The sequence below is a fragment of the Aquarana catesbeiana genome, linkage group LG07 (genome assembly GCF_042186555.1).
Source record: "Aquarana catesbeiana isolate 2022-GZ linkage group LG07, ASM4218655v1, whole genome shotgun sequence".
Classification (NCBI taxonomy): Eukaryota; Metazoa; Chordata; class Amphibia; order Anura; family Ranidae; genus Aquarana; species Aquarana catesbeiana.
The window spans coordinates 252,286,470-252,312,362 of NC_133330.1; the positions used below are offsets into that span (position 1 = coordinate 252,286,470).

At 43.6% G+C, this 25,893-nt stretch overlaps 1 protein-coding gene across 3 annotated transcripts in view; it reads right to left on the bottom strand.

Moving 5' to 3' along the window:
• Positions 1-25,893, bottom strand: part of SH3GLB1 (SH3 domain containing GRB2 like, endophilin B1) — a 130,267-nt gene that overhangs the window by 76,441 nt on the left and 27,933 nt on the right. For all 3 annotated transcript variants that reach the window (XM_073593196.1, XM_073593197.1, XM_073593198.1), the window contains exons 2-3: positions 20,353-20,494; positions 7,447-7,575 (exon numbers count right to left, since the gene is read on the bottom strand). In XM_073593196.1, coding sequence (XP_073449297.1) covers positions 7,447-7,575; positions 20,353-20,494 — 271 coding nt within the window. The remainder of the gene's footprint in view (positions 1-7,446; positions 7,576-20,352; positions 20,495-25,893) is intronic.

The following is a 25,893-nucleotide window of genomic DNA, read 5'->3' on the forward strand; positions in this document are numbered from 1 at the left end:
CCTGAGAGACAGCCCAACAGCCAAATGTTGCTAACAATTGCAAGGCAGCAGCTGAGTTATCAGCCCAAAACTGGAAGAGTTGTTACTAGCAACTTTTCAATGGATTAAAATAAAATACGGACTTAAAGTGGTTGTAAACAAGGAAAATAGTATTTGAATAGGGGCAGATGGCGCTACCTGAATTGGATAAATGATACTGTGTGTAGGCTTAGAACTTGTGTATCCTGTGTATTCTCCTCAAAATAGATTAACCAGTGCATTAATCCAAAGGAACAAAAATAAAAAATAAATAATAATAAATTAAATAAATAAAAATATATGGATTGTATTTAAAAGTTGTGTATCTATGTGCCCAATGGGATTAATATCCCATACCTCTAGGTGCAGCCAACTATAAACGAGCCTTCAAAGAAAATATATATATATATATATATCAAAATACAGGTAAGCAAACAATTCATCAATGGTGATGACACCAAATTATAAATAATAAGTGTAGCAATAGCACAGCCCCCCTAATAGTGTATAAGGGGTTAACGTAGGCCAAGTACTCCTTCCAACTGTTAAACTAGCTGGGAATAGTTGATATAATCAGTCCACGACCAGTGCCTTATATTGGTTGAATATTCGCGCTATATCTCCGCTGTGCACAATATACAGAGCTGGTGAAGCAAACCCAGCACTCTTCTTCACCATGAGAACAGCCAATTGTGAATTATAACAGCACATAAAGAAGAAAAATGTGCCAAAGGTATGCAAATGTGCCAAAAATTGAAATAAGAAAATATAAAATATAAAATAAAAAGTGAATAGATAAAAGTCAGTGTTTATGAAAGTCCTCAGTTAACATTCAGTTCATTCAGGAGTTCCTGCGTAGGGTGACTTTAGTGATGACAACGGTAAATCTGCAGTGACTTAGGTGCTCCCCCTCAAGGGTCCCCACTCACCAGCTCCCCGCACCCCTGCAGGGGTAATACGTATGTAGAAACCAGTGTTGTTTTGAGATCCAATGGAGTTGTTCCTAACCGGCTTCTGCTCCGGATGTGGGTGTCCTTCACGATTGGATTTTTTCGGTAACTGTCTTTCTGGGAAATCTTCCAGGACGGCAGGCCTACTTCCCACCCGTTGGAGGAGGGAAAATTTTAGAACACTAGAAGGTGAGTGCCTATGAGGAATGATTTCCCTTGTGAACCAGGTTCAGGAGTTACTTCTCTACAAACTCTGGTTGTAAACGTCAGTCATGAAATATAAACAAAGCATTAGAGGTCGATCGATATATCGGCCGATATTTGGTGTTTTTTACTTAATCGGCATCGGCTGATTGTGCTGATAAAAAAGGCCGATATCAGCGGACTTGCAAATGACTTCTGTAATAGAAGTCAATACAAGTTGCCTGAAAACTTCTGTGAAGAGACTTCTCCCCTCCTCTGGGCAGCCTGCCAAATCTGATAAAAAGAACCTGAAGGATACAATGTTTACACTTCTGAATGAACTGAGCTCCATGTGTAGAAGCTCTCAGTTTAACCATTTAAAGACTAAATCTTTTCTGACACTTGTTGCTTACAAGTAAAAATCCTGTATTTTCTGCTAGAAAATCACTTGGAACCCCCAAACATTATATATTTTTTTTAGCAGAGACCCTAGGGAATAAAATAGCGTTGTTGCAATATTTTATGTCACACAGTATTTGCGGAGCGGTCTTTCAAACGCAATATTTTTTGAAAAAATACACTAATAAATTAAAAAAAAAAACTAAGCAGTAAAGTTAGCCCATTTTTTTCATCCAAAAGTTTTGATTACCTGTTTTTGTGTATTTAATATTTAAGATATAGTTTTTTTTTATATTTATCTAAATTCTACATACAAGTGAACTGATTGGAGATTTGTTTTGTTTAAAAAAAATTTTCTGTATCACTTAAGGCTGCTTTCACACTGGAGCAGGCATGCGTTGACGGTAAAAGGCTGCTAATTTTAGCGGCGCTTTACCGTCATTTTAGCAGCGCTATTCGGCTGTTAGCGGGGCGCTTATAACCCAGCTAGCAGCCGAGGAAGGGGTTAAATGCTCCCCTGAAGCGCCGCTGCCGAAACGCTTTGCAGGCGCTTTGGCAGCGGTGCACATTCATTTCAATGGGCAGGAGTGGTGGAGCAGCGGTATACACCGCTCCAAAGATGCCGCTTGCAGGACTTTTTTTTAACATCCTGCCAGCGCATCGCCTCAGTGTGAAAGCACTCGGGCTTTCACACAGACTGCAGGGGAGCCATTTTACAGGCACTTTACAGGCGCTATTTTTAGCCCAAAAGCGCCTGAAAAACGCCCCAGTGTGAAAGGGGTCTAACTGTTAGATTTTATGAGATGAAGGGGGGGGGGGAAATCGGCCTAATATATTGGCCCCAAAAAAAAAAAAAAAATCGGCATCACATATCGGCCACCGCGATTTCTAAATATCGGCATCGGCCAGAGAAAAACCCATATTGGTCAACCTCTACAAAGCATATCCCATTACAGTGTGTTCTTGTCTCACTTCATTTCATGTCATTTCTGTCAGCTGCCCGATTCCCTCTGCTATAAGCATGAGTCACCTGTGATGAGTTTTCCTGACTCCAAGAGAAAAATGGTTACAGGGAGGGCACAGTATGTAACTGACAGCCTCAGCTCTGTTCCTGTGTGCAGGGGGGTGTGTCCCTTCCCTCCAATCAGCTCTCAGAGCTCTCCTCACTGCTGTAAATTCAGCTCTCTGCCCCCTGCTTTTCAGAGCTCAGAGATCCTGTGTAAACTCTGCACTTTAAATGGATGTAGGTAGGGGGAAAGACAACTGTAGATAAACAGGTACAACTTAGATGGGAGGATTTGTTTCATCTCTGTGTATCACCTGAGGCCAGTCACTTCACTGTGCACATGTAAGTTTTACAACCACTTTAATAAAAAAACCATATATACTTAGACATGATGCCAAACATGCTAAGATGGCTTTTGAGTTTACATACGCTTTAAAATCATAGTGTCCACATAATGTATTATGCACACAGAGTTTGAGGAAGCAATGTTCTTTAAGTCTTAAAAGGTCTAGAGGAAGTTCTGTTTTTGTGCACAGTAACTAGATTCGCTCTTCATTTTCTCAGTGTAGTATGAATCTAATTCATTGCTACCAGTAACAAGACTAGTTCTTTCTTCAAACTCTGATAAATAAGGCTGAGAGTTTTTCCTCCTTAGGCATGCCCACATTTTAAAGTGATTGTAAAGTTTAGTTTTTTTAGGTTAAAAATAACAAACATGTTATACACTTACCTGCCCTGTGTAGTGATTTTGCACAGAGCAGCTCAGATCCTCCTCTTCTCAGGTCCCTCTTTGGTACTCCTGTCCCCTCCCTCCTGTTGAGTGCCCCCACAACAAGGAGTTATGCTATGGGGCACCCGAGCTGAGCCACAGCTCCCTGTGTCCATTCAGACAGAGCTACAGCCTGGCCCCTCCCGCTATCTCTCCTCATTGGCTGACTGACTTTAATTGACAGCAGTGGGAACCAATGGCGCCGTGCTGCTGTCTCAGTCAATGAGGAGGGGAGTCCCGGGCAGCTGAGACACTCCTGCAACAGTGCTGAATCTAGAGGAACCTCAGGTAAGTATTAGGACTGCTGCACACAGAAGGCTTTTTATCTTCATGCATAGAATGCATGAAGATAAAAAAAACCTTCTGCCTTTACAATCACTTTATGTTATAAGTGGACCCTTAATATAAAAATAAATCATGATATAGGAGGTAAAGCAACTAACTAATCGACATAAATCGAAAATAATCAAAAATAAAAACAGTTGTCAACGATTATTGATCAGTTAGTCAGACATGATGATGTTATATTACTATAGCTAGACATGACCAACAGTATATTGTTTAATCTTACTGTTGTATATGCAAGTGAAAATGCTGTCTTCTCTGCAAATTTCCTTTCTCTGCAACTACAAACTAAATTTTAAAGATTTAAAGAGTTTTTTTAGTATGGGGAAAAAAAAAAAATGTAAAAAAGTCAGCAGATACAAATCCTAGCTGCTGACTTTTAATAACACTTTATATAACAGGGCACTTACCTGTCCAGAGATCAAGCGCCATCCACATAGTGACTAGTTCTTCACTAGCCTTCAGGTTCCTGGCGCCGGCAGAACCTTACGCTCGGATCACCTGTCAAAAGTAGGTACCTGGTATGGATGGAGGGAGGAAGAAGAGTGAAACTTCCCCTTTTGGGTGAAGTTTTGCTCTAAGTGGACTCCTTTGAAGGAGTCTTTGTTGTCACACACTGACTGTTACTGGTATGTTGGCCCATTCCTCCATGCAGATCTCCTCTAGAGCAGTGATGTTTTGGGGCTGTCGCTGGGCAACGACTTTCAACTCCCTCCCAACTCCCTCCAAAGGTTTTCTATGGGATTGAGATCTGGAGACTAGCTAGGCCACTCCAGGACCTTGAAATGCTTCTTACGAAGCCACTACTTCGTTGCCCGGGCAGTGTGTTTGGGATCATTGTCATGCTGAAAGACACAGCCATGTTTCATCTTCAATGCCCTTGCTGATGGGAGTAGGTTTGCAATCAAAATTTCACGATACATGGCCCCATTCATTCTTTCATGTACACGGATCAGTCGTCCTGTTCCCTTTGCAGAGAAACAGCCCCAAAGCACGATGTTACCACCCCATGCTTCCCAGTAGGTATGGTGTTCTTTGGTTGCAACTCAGCATTCTCTCTCCTCCAAACAGGACGAGTTGTGTTTCTACCAAACAGTTCTACTTTGTGGTTTCATCTGACCATATGACATTCTCCCAATCCTCTTCTGGATCATCCAAATGCTCTCTAGCAAACCTCAGATGGGCCTGGACATGTACTGGCTTAAGCAGGGGGACATGTCTGGCACTGCAGGATCTGAGTCCCTGGCAGCGTAGTGTGTTACTGATGGTAGCCTTTGTTACGTTGGTCCCAGCTCTCTGCAGGTCATTCACTAGGTCCCCCCGTGTGGTTCTGGGATTTTTGCTCACTGTTCTTGTGATCATTTTGACCCCAGGGGGTGAGATCTTGCGTGGAGCCCCAGATCAAGGGAGATTATCAGTGGTCTTGTAGGTCTTCCATTTTCTAATTATTGCTCCCACAGTTGATTTCTTCACACCAAGCTGCTTACCTATTGCAGATTCAGTCTTCCCAGCCTGGTGCAGGGTCTACAATTTTGTTTCTGGTGTTCTTCGACAGCTCTTTGGTCTTCACCATAGTGGAGTTTGGAGTATGACTGTTTGAGGTTGTGGACAGGTGTCTTTTATACTGATAACAAGTTCAAACAGGTGCAATTAATACAGCTAATGAGTGGAGGACAGAGGAGCCTCTTAAAGAGAAGATGCAGGTCTGTGAGAGACAGAAATCTTGCTTGTTTGTAGGTGACCAAATACTTATTTTCCACCATAATTTGCAAGTAAATTCTTTCAAAAATCAGACAATGCGATTGTCTGGATTTGTTTCCACATTTTGTCTCTCATAGTTGAGGTATACCTATGATGACAATTAAAGGCCGCTCTCATCTTTTTAAGTGGGAGAACTTGTACAATTGGTGGCTGACTAAATACTTTTTTGCCCCACTTGGGCTTTTGATACCCTCAAATTAAACCAGAGAGCGAGCACTTTCAGCCCCTATCCATAAGGGGTGAAAATACTGCGCTAAACCCAAATAATCATAAACAAAAAGCTGTTAACACACAAACAAAGTCTGAGGAGAAACGTAAAAGTTAAATATAGCGCTAAATAATGTCAACGTGAATTAATAAAAATGTGTAAATGTGTATATTGCAGACTTGTTAGTCGAAACGCGTTGGTCCAGCGCCTCCTGCTTCCCACATTGCCATTTTATATTTCTGTGATCACTTTTTTATATCTTTTACCTTCAATAAAAACATCTTGGTTGACCTACACCATGTGGAGCTCCCTTTTTTCTTTTCTCCCCATGTTTGAACACTAATGACCATCTCTTGACCACCTGCCTGTTTGGAACGGTACAGCGGCCGATAATTTTGGAACCTCCGTTTGGAACCATCTCCCAACTTCGTGCGAATTGGAGTCTGCGGCCTACAGGATACCGTCCAGTTTTGACACCATCCAATCACTGGGGATCCAGTATCCCAAAGCCTTTTAGACGCACTGCTGTACGGTATGTGCGTCAAACTGATCCAGTAAGAGTACCCATCCTCCAATCTGAATGTTTTCTCCTATTCTGTGGTGTATTTTCTACTTTGGTTGAAGATTGAAGAGATAGTCAGTCCCCCCCACCCCCATTATTGGACACTTCACATGTGGACTTTTAGCCTTTTTATTGTTATCACTCCATAGCACTTTGGGGGTACACTTTGTTGTAAAATATTATTTATGTATTTTTCACCATTTTTTGTATCCATTCTGCCTCTGTGATTGAGGTGTTCTGGATGCTTATATACACACACATTAACACATTTTTATTAATTCACAATGACATTATTTAGTGCTACATTTATCTTTTGCACTTATCCATTATATAACTATAGTTTGAACAGGTTTTGGTAAATACCTGAGAAAAAACTAAAGCTGTGTCTGTGTCAAAATATATATACCTAACTGTAGGTCAGTTGCTCAAATTACTGAGGCCCAGGGAACGGACATTACCAATTCAACTAAGGTAGCTTGCATGCTGCTCTCAGCAGTTTTCTTAGTTGTCTGGCTGTCATTCTGATCTAATGACTTTAGTATTTCACCAAGTCATAAAACAGAACAAGTATCCAGATTAGTTCACACTTCACTGCATTGGGCCAGGTCAGTGACACAAAATAGTGAATTTCAAGGCTTAGCATGTCATTTAGGCATCATTAGAAAAATGGTCAGCAATGGTAGCCAACATATTTCTCTCTGTACATGATTCCAGTAAGAGAAGGTTGATAAACCTGCTGTGGCTGATGAAAAGTCATCAGCTACTTCAGCACAAGTAGACTTTTATTTAAGTGGAAAAACGCTTTAAAGCAGATTTCAGGTCTCCATGCTTTAACATAATTATGTAATATTTTGTTGTGATGCCAAAGGACTATGTATGTATGTATGCATGTATGCATTTAAATCTGCTTGCTGATGTAAATAGACCAATCGAGGTGGAAGTCTTCCAACAAAGAATCAAGCGGCCATAAATATTCATCATGAAGCTTTTACAAAACAATCAATAAAGAGAAGACATTAGACAGCAAGTTATACTGCAATACAGCATCAAATGTGACAAGCAAGAAAACCACAGTTACTCATCACACCAGAATGATAAACACAACTATAATTAGCTAAATGGAAAGATGTGGATTTTACTAATGAAAGTGCATCACAGCTGACAATCTTATAGCATATGTTGTGTGGAACTCAACTCTTTATTCCAGCTGTGCAACCTTCATTGAATGCCATCACACATACTCACCGTATGCCGTTCCTGGACCAAAGTCGTTCCCTGCATCAATCAAGTACTGGGCCAGCTGCTCCTGATTATTCAAGCGACTTGGAGCTTTTCTCTCAAGCTTCTCATAGACAAACTCTTCTATCCTGGCATCTTTGAGAACAAAGCAAAGAGAGAAGTCATCAGTTCAGTGTCAAAAGATTGGAGCCTAGGGACACATATAATTGGCATTTCCTAGAAAGGATATTAGTGTAAAGAAAGGCAGTATGCATTCATGAGCTAAACAATGGGAATTCTGACACAGATGTAATTAGGTAGTACTCAGTCAATTGCAGTTAATTGAGTAGTAAATGATCTTCAAATGATGGAAGTAGACAAAAAAAAAAAAAAAAAATATGAAAAAAAAGGAAAGCAGTATATACAACTGCTAAATCTATATTATTGGGGGCACTTAGTCTCTCATAACCTTGGTAGATAGATGGTAGCAAAAACATTAAATAGACATATACAGTGCCTTGAAAAAAGTATTCATACCCTTTTGTCATGTTACAACCAAAAACATAAGGAACTATAAGCAGTGCTCTATAAGCAAGATCCGAAGTGTGGTGGTCATAAACACAGGCATTAGTAACCATGGAATGATCATCCAACAATGTTTATTCCATCATAGTAGATATGATGAGCTGGTGCAAAATCTAAAAAAAAAAAAAAAAAAAAAGTCTAAAATTCAGCTGGGAAACAGATGTAAAAACAATGATGTAAATGGACAGATAAAAGTTATTCAACGTTACCACAGGTGACCTCAGATGGGGGAAGAGGGGTGAACAGACATCCGGAGGGCTCACTGGTATCACATGGGGGGCGCCAATGCCCATGTCGAAGAGGATAGAAATCCAGTCCCAAGACTGTGGGACCGTCAGGTGACTGACAAAGCGCATGAAACATGTAAGTCACAGCAACTGCACAGCTTGCATTCCACAAGCTGACCACAGACACCCTCTCCTATGTCTCCGGCACAGCACTGGTGTCAATCCAGGTGCAATGGTTGCTCTTGGCTCTGCTCAGCTCCTCTGGTTCCCCTCAATTGTGGAGTCACCATCGAGAAGTCTGACCCACTGAGTCCAGTGTCTTGGCGACATCCAGGCAACCTTACACCTTCTCAGTCTGGACATACATGGCCCTCTGTCCTCCCGCTCGTAGCGGTTTCATCCATCTTGGACCCGGCTATATCACTATCTACCATAGCCTTTTGGCTCCTTGGGACTGGATTTATATCCTCTTAAACATGGGCATTGGTGCTCCCCATGTGCCACCAGCGAGCCCTCCGGATGTCTGTCTCTTCCCCATCTGAGGTCACCTGTGGTAACGTTGAATAACTTTTCTCTGTCCATTACATCATTGGTTTTTACACTTGTTACCCAACTGAATTTTAGGCTTTTTTAGATTATGCACCAGCTCATCATATCTATGATGGAAAAAACATTGTTGGATCATTCCATGGTTCACCAGAAGAACACCATACCCACAGTGAAGCATGGTGGTGGAAACATCATGCTTTGGGGCTGTTTTTCTTCAACTGGAACAGGGGCCTTATTCAAGGTAGAGAGAATTATGAACAGTTCCAAAATACCAATCAATATTGGCACAAAACCTTCAGGCTTCTGCTAGAAAGCTGAACATGAAGAGGAACTTCATCTTTCAGCATGACAACGACCGAAAGCATACATCCAAATTAACAAAGGAATGGCTTCACCAGAAGAAGATTAAAGTTTTGGAATGGCCCAGTCGGAGACCAGACCTGAATCCAATTGAAAATCTGTGGGGTGATCTGAAGAGGGCTATGCACAGGAGATGCCCTCGCAATCTGACAGATTTGGAGTGTTTTTGCAAACGAAGACTGGGCAAATATTGCCAAGTCAAGATGTGCCATGCTGACAGACTCATACCCAAAAAGACTGAGTGCTGTAAAAATAAATAAAAAGGTAGTTCAACAAAAGTATTAGTTTAAGGGTTTGCACACTTATGAAACCATATTATTTTATTTTTTTATTTTTACTCCCCTCCATCTAAAAGATTTCAGTTTGATGTTCAATGGAGATGTACAGTTTATAGGTCACATTAAAAAGGTGGAAAAAGTTCTGAAATGATTTATCTTTGTCTCATTTTTTTACATCACAGAAACCTAACAGGGGTGTGTAGACTTTTTATATCCACTGTACATACACACAACATGTTTCATGTTAAAAGCAGAAGTGATGTAACATTCTTTTGCTTCCACTTTGTGATGAGACACCTAGCCAACAGGTGGTAAGCTTAAAGCCCCATACACACAATAGGACTTTGTACAAACTTTCCCTTGGATTTTTGTACAAAGGTCGTTGGCCAGAAGTTTGTCTTGCATACAGACGACAGGACTTTTCCAGCCAACTTTCACCAAATCACGTGGTTTTTCAGCTCTTTAACACCACCACCCTTTGGTCAACTTCTGTATTGTTGTCTGATATTGTGTTAATCTCGCCACTTTTATTGGCGAGATTGACACCTTGCGAGCCGGGTTCACACTGGTGCAGGGATCCGACTTGGATGCCCGCACACAGGCACTGTGTTTGTATGAATCTTGAGGGGGAACTCCACGCCAAATTTTAAATAAAAAACCGACATGGGTTCCCCTCCAGGAGCATACCAGGCCCTTAATTCTGGTATGGATTTTAAGGGGAACCCCCTACGCCAAAAAAAAACAGTGTGGGGGTTCCCCCAAAATCCATACAAGACCCTTATCCGAGCACGCAGCCCGGCCAGTCAGGAAAGGGGGTGGGGACGAGCGAGCGCCCCCCCCCCTCCTGAGCCGTACCAGGCCGCATGCCCTCAACATGGGGGGGTGGGTGCTTTGGGGGAGGGGGGCCCTGCGCCCCTCCCCAAAGCACCTTGTCCCCATAATGATGAGGACAAGGGCCTCTTTTCGACAACCCTGGCCGTTGGTTGTCGGGGTCCGTGGGCAAGGGGCTTATCGGAATCCGGGAGCCCCCTTTAATAAGGTGGCCCCCAGATCCCGGCCCCCATCGTACCCCTACCCATTCACCTAGGAAAAAAAAGTGTCAATAAAAAAACACAGTACACAGGTTTTTAAAGTAATTAGGCAGCTCTGGGGGTCTTCTTCCCACTTCGGGGGTCTTCTTCCAACTCCGGGGGTCTCTCTGGCATCTGGATCTTCTGCCAGCTCCTCCACTATCTTCTTCCGCTCTTTTGCTAGCGGTGGCCCAGACATCTGGATTGTCTTCTTCCCTCTTCTCTTCCAGAGATGTTGACACGACGCTCTCTCCGGCTGTAATGCTGTCTGTGCGCTCTGCTATGACTTATATAGACGGTGACCCCGCCCCCTATGACATCACAGTCCCGGGGCATGCTGGGACTGTGAGGTCATAAGGGGGCGTGGTCATGTCATCCTATGACCACGCCCCCTTATGACCTCACGGTCCCAGCATGCCCCGGGACTGTGATGTCATAGGGGGGCGGGGTCACCGCCTATATAAGTCATAGCAGAGCGCACAGACAGCATTACAGCCGGAGAGCGCGTCGTGTCAACATCTCTGGAAGAGAAGAAGGAAGAACACGATCCAGATGTCCAGGCTCCTCCACTAGCAAAAGAGCGGCAAAGGAGCAGAAGATAGCGGAGGAGCCCGGCAGAAGGAAGAAGGCACCGGAGAAGAACCAGAGAGCGCGGAGACGACACCGGAGAGAGGGAGAAGAGGCCTGAGAGACCCCCGAAGTTGGAAGACCCCTGTAGCTGCCTAATAAATCACTTTTAAAACCTGTGTAGTGTGTTTTTTTTTTAATTGACACTTTTTCCCTAGGTGAATGGGTAGGGGTACCATGTGTCCCATACTCAGTCACATTGGGTGGGGGGCCGGGATCTGGGGGCCCCCTTATTAAAGGAGGCTCCCGGATTCCGATAAGCCCCCCGCCCGCAGACCCCGACAACCAACGGCCAGGGTTGTCGGGAAGAGGCCCTTGTCCTCATCAACATGGGGACAAGGTGCTTTGGGGTGGGGGGGGCGCAGGGCGCCCCCTCCCCCAAAGCACCCACCCCCCATGTTGAGGGCATGCGGCCTGGTAAGGCTCGGGGGGGGGGGGGGGTGCGCGCGCTCGTCCCCACCCCCCTTCCTGACCGGCCAGGCTGCGTGCTCGGATAAGGGTCTGGTATGGATTTTGGGGGGGACCCCCCACGTCGTTTATCGGCGTAGGGGGTTCCCCTTAAAATCTATACCAGACCTAAGGGCCTGGTATGCCCCCAGAGGGGAATTCCCTCTCGCGCTCGCCGCAATAGGAAAATGGCCAGCCTTGCCTCGCCCTCAGAATTGTTTCCCAGAAACAGACTCTGGGAATCTAGAACCAGGATACAGAATTGGGGCCTTTGTGCCCAAACTAACAATGACTACTTTAGACTGTGAGACTAAGGCCCCTTTCACACTGTCGGACCGTTCAAGTCCGCCTGTGAGTTTTGTCGGCGGACCTGAACGGGCGCTCCATGTTAGCCTATGGAGCAACGGATGTCAGTGGTGACACGTCTGCTGACATCCGACCCGGTCCAATCCGCTAAAACCAGATAGATGGCCCTACATTAGCATCCGTCCCTGGCGGATCGGATGAGATCTGATGAAAACGGACATGCTGTCCGTTTTCGTCCGATCTCTCTATAGCAACCAGCAGTGCTCGACAAGCCCCTCCCCGCTCAGTGAGCAGAGAGGGATCTGTCATGCGCCGGCTCAGCAGAGATCAACGGAGAGATCTCCCGCTGAGCTGGTGGACAGAGGCGGACTCCGTGGCAGCAGATCCACCTCGGGGGAATGATGCCTAAGAGCAGATTTTAATATAATCAGCTCAACCCAACGAGATGCTGTGGTCTCATGCTATCTATTTACTAAGGTGTTTTTCTCTCAAGGTATCATTTCCCCGTTGTGTGCCTCCTATGTGCAACTTCCCATTGTTGAGACATCTATTATTTCTCATCTCTCGTGATTAATATTGTGTTCACTTTACCTCGTTATCGAACCATTATGGGAGGTTTATTGCTTATGATAATGTGTAATGTATTTTGTGTATCCAGGGTTTTGGGCTGGTTGCAGGACGACCTGGGCACCTAGGCTTGCCTAGGTGACTAGTAGTTAATTAGTTCATGTTAATTAGATCACTGTCAGCTATTAGTAGCTAGATGTGAATTAGCACACGGTTTATGTTGGCTGTTCCTTAGATGTGCCAATTGCTTAGGATAACGTGGTCAGGCTCTACCTGATCTTGTGTGCTATATATTGTGTGAATTTTTAGTGAAGTGAGTTAAAGTTTGCACCTAAGCAAGTGTCGTCTAGTTCTTGGGTGCTCAGCTATAATACCTGGTTCCTGGCTACAAACTGGAGGAAGCTGTATCTTGACGGAGGCACCCAAGCTGGGTGCTGGATGCTCCGTCAAACTCTAAATACAAAATTTTGTTGTATGAATGGTGCGGCTCTGAAGCTGCGAGGGAAGAACATGACTGAACTAGGTGCAGCATACTGCACATACTTCACATCTTCTAAACCATTCGTATTAACCTTTGTTTTGAATCAAAGAAAGTGGATTAGTAACAAGTTTATTTCCATTTGTAAAGAAAAATTACCATCTATGTCAAGCTAACGTCCAAATGAATTTGGATATACCAATTCACACATTTAAAATTAGCATCCTGTTTCCTTAAAGTGACACTAAAAGGATAGTTTAATTTTTTTTAAATAACAAACATGTCATACTTACCTCCACTGTGCAGCTCGTTTTGCACAGAGTGGCCCCGAACATCCATTTCTGGAGTGCCTAGGCGGCACCTGCGGCTCCTCCCTGCATTAGATAACCCCCTTGGAGAAGCGCTCTCCCGAGGGGGTTACCTTGCGGGCGTGCTCCTGAGTCCAGCATTTGAGTCCACAGACATGAATGCCAGACTCGGCACTGCCCCCGCATCATTGGATTTGATTGACAGCAGCGGGAGCCAATGGCTGCACTGCTATCAATCTATCCAATCAAGAGCTGGGAACCAGTGGAGAGAGGGGCGGCAGGGACGCGCCAACAGAAATTCAGAGCTCGGGTAAGTAAAACGGGGGGCTAGGGGGCCGGTGACTGCAAGGTGTTTTTTCACCTTAATGCATAGGATGCATTAAGGTGAAAAAACACGAGCCTTTACAACCCCTTTAAGATACGTCTAGCATGTCTTGTTCTCTTGCCAAGCCTGCACACATTATCTGGTATGAAAATGTCAGATTTATTCCTCAAAATATATAATTTGAAAGATACTCCTCAACTGGAAAATGTTTGGCCCAGCGTCTATCCAAGATATTATACGAAACTCCCAGTGGAGTCTGGCAGGTCAAACAGAGGAAGGAAAAGGGGATTTGGTCACAGGAAAGCAGCCATTATCAGATAAACACAAAGAGTATTACTTCAAGTCTGTTTAAAAAGAAGCCTGGAGAGCTTAAAACAAAAGGAGAAATATTAAAGGAAGTCAACAGCAAAATGAACCAATATATTAACAACTGTCATGATATTATAATGAAATGTTGTAGTCAGCATCAGGATTTGCAGGAATACAAGTATGAAGGAAAAACAAAAAAAATAGTGAAGACTAGTCTATATATTGCTCCACGAAGGCTGTATATGCAATTATACGCGCCAGCAGATTCTTCTTCTGCAAAAATATCTACCTTTAGAATTAATTTTCTGACAAGTAATACAATGGACTTTTTTCCGCCATGTGTTTCAAGAGGTTGTCCACAACAATCAGATTCTCACTTAGTCCGCATCTCATGTGTATGACAAGGTAGAACTGAACAGACAGTTTAAATCCAGACCGACTTTTAAAAAAAACAAAACACACCACACCTCCCACACCCACACCCCCACACACACACACACACACCTTTCAATATGACCAGGCCATACACAGTGCAAATTTCTTTCCTGCAACCATGGGTTGCAGGAAGAAATTTACACACTTCCCCCATCAATACGGACAGCGCTGACAGGAGAATCCCTCCTGCCGAGCAATTGTCTGCTCCCGGCAGGGGGGTGGGAGAAGGCGCCCTCGCCAGGAGAAGACAGTGATTATCGCTAGAGGCTATAGCGGTCATTAGCAAAAAAAAAAAATGTTTTAAATTAAAAATCGCAAGAGAGAAACCTGCAGGCTGGTTGTACCCAAGTTGATCGATCAGCCTGCCCATTAATTATTCTAATCTCAGCTGATCTTTTATTTTTCGGCCATCAGGCTGAGAGTATATTCCTGACCAAGATATACTGCTGTTGCAGCAGAGAATGGGCATCTGCCAGAGAACTCAGGCAGAGGTGCATTGATTTTAAAACTTGCTGCATAGAAGTACAGATCCTTTAACATATAAAACCTAAAACATTTTAGGTAAATGCAGCTGTCTCTTTTCTGTCTATTTTCCATATTTCCAGCAATCTCCAACCAGTACCTCCTTAGAACTACAGGATAAACATGCGTATAAGGTCTTGTTCCTGATCTACAGTTCATGTCAATGAGAAGAAGTTCATAAAAGCAGGTCAGAGGCAGCTTGATTTAAATTGAGCTGCTAAGAGAGACACAAAAGCAACTCAAATAGGAGTCAAAGCCTCTCGCTGTAAAGCATACTGCATTTGAGTCACTAAAATGAAGCCCCCTCAAAAAATGCGGTTACAGCATATGCTGACAGTTGTACTACTGGAGAGCCACAGGTTGGAGAAGGATCCTATAAAAACAGAAAAACAAAGTACATACACACCTTCTAGATCAACACCAAGATATATCCGAGCACTTCGATCTGGCAAGTAAAAGTACCATATGTCTAGTGGAGCAAGCTGAAGAATTTTATTGGGGAAACATGTTACAACAATTACACTATTAGGCTAGGTCTACTGTTATGTCATAAAACTAACAGAGCAGCATCAAATATGTATAGATATAGATCTATAGAGATATATAGATTTTATTTTTTTACTTCCCACTACAATGCTAATCTGCACTTTGGCATGAGTCCCAGTAAATTAATAACATGGAAACCCCCTTCAAATTTACATCCTTTTCTAAGCTTTCAAGATAAGTTGTCATTCTCAGCAATCCAAGTATATAGGTCTACTTAAAATTCACACGTCCCTATTGCAAAATAAATCAATTTAAAGATGATATCCAGGCATCAAATCTACCCCCCTTATGCTCTTAACTACCATGTCGGTTTTGAATAATTCTAAACAAAAATATACTTAAAGTGGTTGTAAAACTCAGACATGAAATATGCTGTGTGCATTTGTCTCAAATAGGGGCACTATCAGCAAGAATCACTTATGACAAGTTCTCCTGACACCAAGAGAAAAATGGCGACGAGGGAGCTCCAGCAGATTGACAGCCTCAGCTATGTTCTTGTGGTGAAGGTGGGTGTGGCCCTTCCCTCCAATCAGCTCTCAGAGCTCTCCTCACTGAGCTCTGCGGAGTTTAACTGCAGCTCCACGCCCCTTGCTTTCAGAGCCAAGAGATCCTGAGTAAATTCTGCATCTCAAATAGATATAGGGGACAGATGGCTATAGATAAACAGGCATGACTGAAACAGGAATTGTTTCATCTCTGTGTATCATCTGGGGCCAGTCACTTCACTGGATATATGAAAGGGTTTACAACCACTTTAAATGTGTGGTCATGTGATGTGTTGGGTCGTGAGTTTTCTCTCTGTATCACTGCAAAGTGGGAGGGCCCATCTTTGGATCCAAACGTTATTGCCGGGAGGACATGGACACTTCATACTGGCTGTCCAGGGGTGGGTCCTCCCGGGTCCCTGATGACTGCCATGGAGTGATAACAGAAACTGGTCAGTGCAGGCATACACCATAACACTGGATCACTGATCTCCACTCCCAGAAGACACACAGCGTTTTGGAGTGGAGATGTGAACCATCTCCATAGAGAATTTTTTCCCCCTCAAGTGCTTTGTAGCTTCAGGTTTCAAGCTACAAAACACAGGTGTGAATGGGACCTAAAGGGGTCCTAATGGCTCCTGTGCGACAGTCTAAACAAACACCAAATCCAGTTATGTGATGCCCAAGCCTCAAATAAGCTTCCTTTCCTTCATTTGTGTTCTACATGTTCCCCATCCCAGACAATGCAGCCTACAGTAGGAGGGTTTAAGTAACAGAAACAGTGCTGTCAATTCAGAAGGCAGCGGGCAGGTCCAGGTGTGGTCAAGTGCTGACTGACAAGCTAAAGGCCTTGGAATCAGCAGTGACAATAGTTATAGGCACACCGCCTGCAACATTAACTACTTCCCACCCACAGGCCGTCATAGGACGTCCTTAGAGCGAGAGCAATTCTAGCACTAGACCTCCTCTGTAACTCTAAACTGGTAACCTGTAAAAAAAATTTAAAGCGTAGCCTATGAAGATTTTTAACTACTTCCGGACCGGCTCACGCCGTTATACATTGGCACTTTGAAGAGGGATATCGTTATGGCAGCAGCTAGCTACCATAACCCCGGTATGCGCTTCTTCAGTGAGCGGTCCGGTTTCAGATAAAAGTGGTCTCTGCTTTGGACTCGCCGCAAGATCACTTTTATGGGCGACGTGAGAGGGGCGGGAGAGTGATTGGGTCCTCTCCCTGGCTTGGTATGGAGACGAGTGAGGGGAAGATGGCCCCCATCCTTCTCCATACCATTGCAGGGTGAAAGCGACGTCAAAAATGTCACTTCCGCCCATAGCTCTTAAAGAGACTATTATTTTTTATTTTTAAATGACATTTAATGTTTTTTCTTTTTGTTTATTGCATTTTTGCGTAAATATGAGCTCTGAGGCCTTTTTGACCCCAGAGCTCATATTTAAGAGGTCCTGTCATGCTTTTTTAGAGTGAAAGCAACAATTCTAGCCCTAGACCTCCTCTGTAACTCAAAACATGCAACCAGTAGAATTTTTTAAACGTTGCCTATGGAGATTTTTAAGGGTAAAAGTTTGTTGCCATTCCACGAGTGGCTGCAATTTTGAAGCGTGACATGTTGGGTATCAATTTACTCTTTCACAATATAAAAAAATTGGACTAACTTTACTGTTTTTTTTTTTTTTTTAATTTAAAAAATAAGACAAAAGTGCGTGTTTTCCAAAAAAAGTGCGCTTAAGAAAAAAAGACCGCTGCGCAAATACGGTGTGACAGAAAGTATTGCAACGACCGGAATTTTATTCTCTAGGGTGTTATAAAAAATATATATAAATGTTTGGGGGTTCCAAGTAATTTTCTAGCAAAAAAAATAATGTATTTAACTGTAAACACCAAATCTCAGAAAGAGGCTCGGTCTTTAAGTGGTGAAGAACCGAAGTTTGGCACCATTACCCGAATGTTTGCAATTTTAAAGTGTGAAATCTTAGGTATCCATTTACGTGGCGCAACATCTTTCACATTATGCAAAAAAAAAAAAATTGGGGTAAATATTGTGTTTTGTTTTCTATTAATTCATATTTTTTTTTTTTTTATAAAAGCAACGCTTTTGAAAAATTGCTGCACAATATATATATATATATATACATATACACACACACACATACATACATACACACATACACATATACATGCACACACACACAGTCTCTGCATAGAAAAAAAAAATGTATATAAAGTTTGGGGGTTCTAAGTAATTTTGTAGCAAATAAAATGATTTTTACATGTATGAGAGAAATGCCAGAATTGGCCAGGTATGGAAGTGGTTAATCTCACTGTGGTGCAAGCAGGCAAATCCTATATAAGAGTGGCAACACTGCTCTGATTTCAGGAGCAGTGCAGCATCATCACCACACCATTAAAATAAGCTGCATTAGGAGGACTTCAGCAAAAGCCTCAACAGGTATTTGTGGGACTTCAGAGAAAAAAAGTTTTAGGCCTCATGCACCCTGGATGCTTTTACAGCTTCTGTTTTTGGCTTCAGATGTTTTTTTCTGCAGCCAATAAACTCCCCAGGATGTTATCCTATGTGTCCAAGCACACATAGGCTGTCAAATCAGCAGTTTTTGGGAGGGGCATTTTCTGGTTGGAAAAAACCCCCAGAAAAAAAAAAAAAAAAAAGCTTAAAAACACCAAAAAATGTGGCTATTCAGCGATTAGCATTTTTGAGCCATAAGCTTTTGTGGGGAGTATCATTTTGTTTAAAAGAAAAGAAAAAAACAAAAACAAAACAAAAACACTGAAAAACGCAAAAACACTGAAAAACTCTCTAAAAAAAAAAAAAAAAATTCTACAGCTTTCTACAGCGAACACTACTGGCTCTTTTACGTCCACTGTGAATGAGGCCTTTTACTCAATTACTGCAACACATTTTTAATGTGAAGCCATAGTTCTACTTTAAAAAACAAAACAAAAAACAAAAAAAGGTGTGTGGTGTCCTGATTTGTCCTGGCGTTTTGCAGGCGCTATAGCGTTAAAAATAGCACCTGCAATCCACCCTCAAACAGCTGCAGCATTGTCTCCAGTGTGAAAGCCCGAGGGCTTTCACACCGGAGCGCTGCGCTGGCAGGACGGGAAAAAAAAAGTCCTGCCAGCAGCTTTTTTGGAGCGGTGTGTTTACCGCTCCTCCACCGCTGCTCCCCATTGAAATCAATGGGGCAGCGCTGGCATACCCCCGGCAAAACGCTGCTATTGCGGCGCATTGCGGGCGGTTTTAACCATTTCTCGGCCGCTAGCGGGGGTAAAAGCGACCTGCTAGCGGCCGAAATGCGCCGCTAATCCGACGGTAAAATGCCGCTATAAATAGCGGCGTTTTACCGCCGACGCTATGGGCAGCCTGGTGTGAAAGGGCTCTTACAGTGGCTGTATAGAAAGGACAACAAAGTGTCAATTATATGTGGGTATGCACAGAAAACATTTGGTGTGTGAAATCAGCAGGTAGATGAGTGTGTAGGGGGCTCAGGTAGCAGCACCAGGATTACTGGTGGTACTTTAAAGACATAAGTACACTCCTGGCCATGGCTTGGAAACCCTTGGACCGATTTACTAAAATGAATTCAGACTCTTCACTTAATAAAACAACTCACTTTTATCAAATCAAGTGAAAAAAAAAAAATTGCTGTTCACTTAAAGGTGTCCATTTATGAAACTGAACAGCGGTGATCCCTAGGATCGCCGCTGATCACAGTCCATTAATGGCTTATGAAACCGAGATGATCGGGGAGATCATCTCCGCTGGTGAGAGAAGCTGTGATTGACACAGAAACTGACAGTTTATGAAGCTACGATCTCAGCACTTCACTGGTGATCTGTGTCAGAATTCATACTCCCGATGAATCAGCTCAGAGGTGGTGAATCGCGGAGAGAAGAGAGAATCGGGGGGGGATTCTCTCTTTTCTGATCCTCGATCAGACCCCCCCAAGACAGTAACCATGTCTCACCCTGCCTGCCATGTCTGTATACATAGATATATATAGTGTAGGGGACAGATATTTTATTAACTAGGTGGGCAGTCTTCTCCAGGAATGTCCATGTACTAATCAGTGATAATCACTGTTTAATAAACGGACACCTCAGTTTTTCAGTGAATTTCTGGTACTGTAATCTCGCTATGTCTCACGAGATTCCAGTATCAGGGGGTTGTTCTCCACTGTTTGAAGCATTTGTAGATCACTTCACTCCAAAAGGAGAAGCGATCTACACCTTTTCATAAACTGGCACTCAGGAGAACAAACGATCTCTGTAAATGCTGGAGAATGGAACAGTGAATATTTTTCACTGCTTCATAAACGGACATCTAAAAAACCAAAACATGTAGATTCTTTTTCACATGGATTAGATAACTGAAGTGAACATTCATATGATTTTTTTTTTTTTTTTTTTTGGATGCAGATTTTCTACTCCTTTAGAAAGTCAACCTCAGAGTCCTAGTTGATGTTTTTACTTACTTGGATTTGGCTGTAGTAAGACTTCTGTCTGCTTCATAATTTTTTCTGTCCATACTTTTGTGCTTTCAGCCTTGGCAAGAAGGTTCTCAAGGTGGGCATCTAGCTCTGTTTTCTCTGCCTGTCCAAGTTTCTCTTCTGTAAACTGTTGGGACATAAGACATAATACTAAGACATAAAAATATGAGTTTATTTAAAAACACACAAAACCCATGGGCTCTTGGTAAAGGCAGAAATTGCACATTGCTTTATAAAGAGAACTTTAGATAAGAAAGGTAAACCGAGCAAGAGAACAAAAAAGGTAAGGCCAACAACCCACCCTTGCATCAAACGTCATAAATATACGTCATGAATATAAATATTTTAATTGCGAACTGTGTAATTCAGGTGTCCGCCCCCGTTCATATTGGTGCGATTTGACATGTCAAATCACAGCCTATTGCCGGCAATGGCACTGTCCTAATTGGTGCGACCGATTTCCAAAAGTAATTCCTGCACTACTTTTGGCGACTTCGGGGGCGATTTCAATAGACATCTGTGCATGAACCCACACAGATTTCTTTTAAATCACCCTGAACTCACACCAAAATGTAGGTTTGAAATCGATTTCAAACCCACGTTCAGTGTGAACAACGGCTTAAGCTCCATAAGCGATTGAAAAGCACAAAGGTTAGGGTCTGAAGAAAAAAAAAAAAAAAAAAAAAAAAAAAAAAAAAAAAGGAGAGATGATCTCATTTAGCTCCTGGTAGCATTTGGCTGCCAAGATCTAGTCAGATGACAAGGAGTAAACCAAAAATGTAAAGTTAATTACACATTTGCTATAAAAGTAAAGAATTCTCCCCTGGTCAATTACATGCATTGTGATGATGTTGCCAAATGACCTTACACTGATTTTATTGAAATCCATGCATGGATTTTTCATACGTCTCACTTCCTGCTGCCTAATTCCTAAATAGGACAGTCTTCCTGCAATGATCATATGGTCAGTCCCAGTGTTGTATGAGGAAAAACTGAAGGGGAAAAAAAAGCTGAGAGCCAATCAAATTAACAGAAAATTACACGGTCACCATCTCGCCTTAATAATGGGACCCTGTAAGGCCGCAAAACCCACATAAGATTTAAAAATATCTATACCATGAACTGGTAGCCGCTGTAACAGTCAATAATGTAATCTAACATAAGGGGAATTTAAAGAGGAGCTTCACCCAAAAGGGGAGGTTCCACTACAAGCCCTCCTCCCCCACCGTGTCACATTTGACAGGACATTTTTTTTGGGGGGGGGGGACAGTTACCTACTAGTTTTGACAGGTACCTACTGCCTTCTCAGATTGCCTAGGACAGTGATGGTGAACCTTGGCACCCCAGATGTTTTGGAACTACATTTCCCATGATGCTCAACTACACTGCAGATTGCATGAGCATCATGGGAGATGTAGTTCCAAAACATCTGGGGTGCCAAGGTTCGCCATAATTTGCCTAGGAGGTAATCCAAACAGAAGTTCTCCTCTGCCCCTCCCTCCCCGCACATGTCACAGGTCCCAGAAAGCTGCAGGACCATTCATAAAGCGCAGTGACCTGTGAAGCCACATGCAGCACAGCTGGCTGCCCACAGTTAGGATGCCCCACCAGGACCCCAATGGCTAGTGAAGAACTAGTCTAGGTGAGCATGGCACTGGATCCCTGGACTGGTAAGTGTCCTATTATTAAAATTCAGCAGCTACAGGATTTGTAGCTGCTAATTTAAAAATGTCCAGAGTGGAGAACAGCTTTAAACAATAAAACTTCTACAGCTGCAAAAATAATCTTTCATTTCCTAAATTCTGCAACTCAGCAAAGTGGCTTTAACATTAAAGCAGAACTCTAGAATAAGCAAATATTTTCTGAAAACAAAAATAGGCATGTGTATTCGCACTTGAATCTGCTTTGTGCATTTTTTCCAGACCTGTGGAGTAATCCAGTGTCAAACTTTTCCTTTGTGCTGGAGCTTCCTGTGAGCAAGACCAGTCATTGCTGCTTTCTCGCCTTGCCTTGTGCAAGGCGACTGCTCTTGTTTTCTCCCCCTCCCACAGTTTCGTACAGGCAGCCTATATTGGGCAGCACTTTTGAGTCCCTCCAACAGTATGTACGTGCAGCACAGTGATGATGTCACAACTATTTTTACAAGGTAATAACTTTATGTGCAAAAACATTTGGGACACAGTCGATCTCATCCCCTGTGGCTTTTGTGGAAATTATGTGAAAGTTTGTGTCCAAAGCTCAGCTTAAAACATCACCTAGTAGGGCTGTAAAAAGTGGACATACCGGGGTTGATTTACTAAAACTAAAGAGTACAAAACCTCGTGCAGGTGTACATGGTAGCCAATCAGCTTCTAACTTCAGCCTCTTCAATTAAAGGTGTTGTAAACCCTCAGTTTTTCACCTTAATGCATTAAGGTGAAAAACCTTTTCTGCTGCAACAGCCCCCCCAGAGCCCCCCCTTTTACTTACCTGAACCCGTTCGTCCCAGTGATGGGGATGAGCACAGTAGCTCCAGCCGCTGTCTCGTGTCCTCATTGGATAGATTGATAGCAGCGGGAGCCAATGGCACCCAATGCTGTCAATCAAATCCAGTGATACGGGAGTCGGGGGGGTGGGCCAGAGTCCTGCTGTCTGCGGCAATGGACCCAGCAGCAGGACTCGTGAGCGAGCTCGCACCAGTGCCCCCATGGAAAGTGGCTAACCATGGGGGCACTCGAGAAGAGGAGCCAGGAGCGCTGCGGGGGGACCCCAGATAAGGAGGATCAGGGCCGCTCTGTACAAAACCCTTGCACAGAGCAGGTAGGTATAACAGATTTGTTATAAAAAAATAAAAAATAAAAACAAAACACGACACCTGGAAGCTGATTGGTTTCTATCCAGAGCTGTACCACATTTTGCACTCTCCAGTCTTAGTAAAATCAACCTCATGGATTCCAAGACCTCTGGAATTTGTTAAAAATAAGCAGGAACTTGTAAAATTATGTAACAAAAAAAAAAAAATAGGAGCCTGAATCTGAACAGATACAACAGAGAAGTCAATTACAAACTGCTTTTACGGTGGAATCAAGATCACTGCAGACGTCAGAAGGGAATTTTTCCAGTAGTGACACCTCATCAGTTCCTGATTTATACAATGTGTATTTTGAAAGCTTACACTTAACAGCTTTTAAAAAAAGTGACCCCCTGCTATATAAATCCTTTCTGTATTAGTAATGACCTAACAAAGCAGTCAGGGAGACAAAGTAACTCAACCTATGAACAAAAATGTAATATATTGCACCTTACCAGTCCTTAGACACGGTGGCTGAATTTTTTTTTTATTCATTTTTTTTTTAAGTGGTTCTAAAGGCTAGACACCTTTTACATTAATGCATTTTCTACATCAAGGTAAAAAATGCCCCATGACTTGTATCTCCCCCACACCCACCGGTAGACTTACTTGAGCCCAAAAGGGGTCGGGGGGGAGGGGGGATACACAATCCAGTGCGCCTCTAACTCAGAACAGCCTGGATGACGTACATGTACTGTGGGCGGTCGGCACATGGTAAATATGATTATCACTGTTACAGCAATGTTTTGAACTGTCATGAATGGGTTACATTCATAACAGCTGTGATTACTAGTGATTGGCTACAGCTAATCACATGGTACAGGGTGTTATGATTGGCCCAGGTACCATGTGATAGCTGTTGGGCAATCACAGTATAACAGCTTTGTTGACATTGTGATCATGACAGGTTGGTCTTGATGGACTTGTATCTTTTTTCAACCTTACCAACTATGTGATGACATAGCAATATGTGATTACATACCCTCTGTTCTCAGCTGCAAAAGAGGTAGGGGTGGAGAAAAAGCAGTTCACAGAACTTCCCAGTGAAAGGCTGTGCTGGAGGGGTGTGTCAGCAGAAGTCTGATCATTGGAGAACAGAGTTTCCAGCACAGCTAAAAAGCTGACCATGGTGTGATCTTCTGCCAAGTGTAGTCACGTTTTTAATAGGAAACCAGAGGGACTGGTAGGAACTACAGGGATTTCACACAAAAGAAGCATTAGAAAGAAAAGGATACTTTTTCATACAAGCACATGGTACAGCATGAACATATAAGGAGTATGAAATGGGTTTACATATTCTTTAACCACTTGCCGACCGCCTAACGTAGATATACGTCGGCAGAATGGCACGGGCAGGCAGAATCACGTACCTGTACGTGATCTGCCTCCCGCGGGCGGGGGGTCCGATCGGACCCCCCCCGGTGCCAGCGGCGGTCGGCATTTGACTGGGAGCGTTGGGAGGCGAGGGGGAGACCATCCGATCGTGACCCCCCCATCGCGATCGCTCCCAGCCAATCGGAATCCTCCCCTGCCTGTGTGTAGTTTCACACAGGCAGAGGATGTGATGTCATCTCTCCTCGGCTTGGCAGTTTCCGTTCCAGCGCCGAGGAGAGAAGACATGTAAGTGCACAACACTACACACAACACAGTAGAACATGCCAGGCATACTTTACACCCCCGATCCCCCCCCCGATCGCCCCCCGATACCTCCCCAATCACCCCCCCCTGTCACAAACTGACACCAAGCAGTATTTTTTTTTTTTTTTTCCCGATTACTGCATGGTGTCAGTTTGTGACAGTTACAGTGTTAGGGCAGTGAGTGGTAGCCCCCTTTAGGTCTAGGGTACCCCCCTAATAAAGTTTTAACCCCTTGATCACCCCGTCACCAGTGTCACTAAGCGATCGCTGTATTAGTGTCGCTGGTGACGCTAGTTAGGGAGGTAAATATTTAGGTTCGCCGTCAGCGTTTTATAGCGTCAGGGACCCCCATATACTATCTAATAAATGTTTTAACCCCTTGATTGCCCCCTAGTTAACCCTTTCACCACTGATCACCGTATAAGTGTTACGGGTGACGCTGGTTAGTTCGTTTATTTTTTATAGTGTCAGGGCACCCGCCGAATAAAGGTTTAGCCCCCTGATCGCCCGGCGGTGATATGCGTCGCCCCAGGCAGCGTCAGATTAGCGCCAGTACCGCTAACACCCACGCACGTAGCATACGCCTCCCTTAGTGGTATAGTATCTGTACGGATCAATATCTGATCCGATCAGATCTATACTAGCGTCCCCAGCAGTTTAGGGTTCCCAAAAATGCAGTGTTAGCGGGATCAGCCCAGATACCCGCTAGCACCTGCGTTTTTCCCCTCCGCCCGGCCCAGCCCAGCCCACCCAAGTGCAGTATCGATCGATCACTGTCACTTACTAAACAAATAACTGCAGCGTTCGCAGAGTCAGGCCTGATCCCTGCGATCGCTAACAGTTTTTTTGGTAGCGTTTTGGTGAACTGACAAGCACCAGCCCCAGACAGCGTCAGGTTAGCGCCAGTACCGCTAACACCCACGCACGCACCGTACACCTCCCTTGGTGGTATAGTATCTGATCGGATCAATATCTGATCCGATCAGATCTATACTAGCGTCCCCAGCAGTTTAGGGTTCCCACAAACGCAGTGTTAGCGGGATCAGCCCAGATACCAG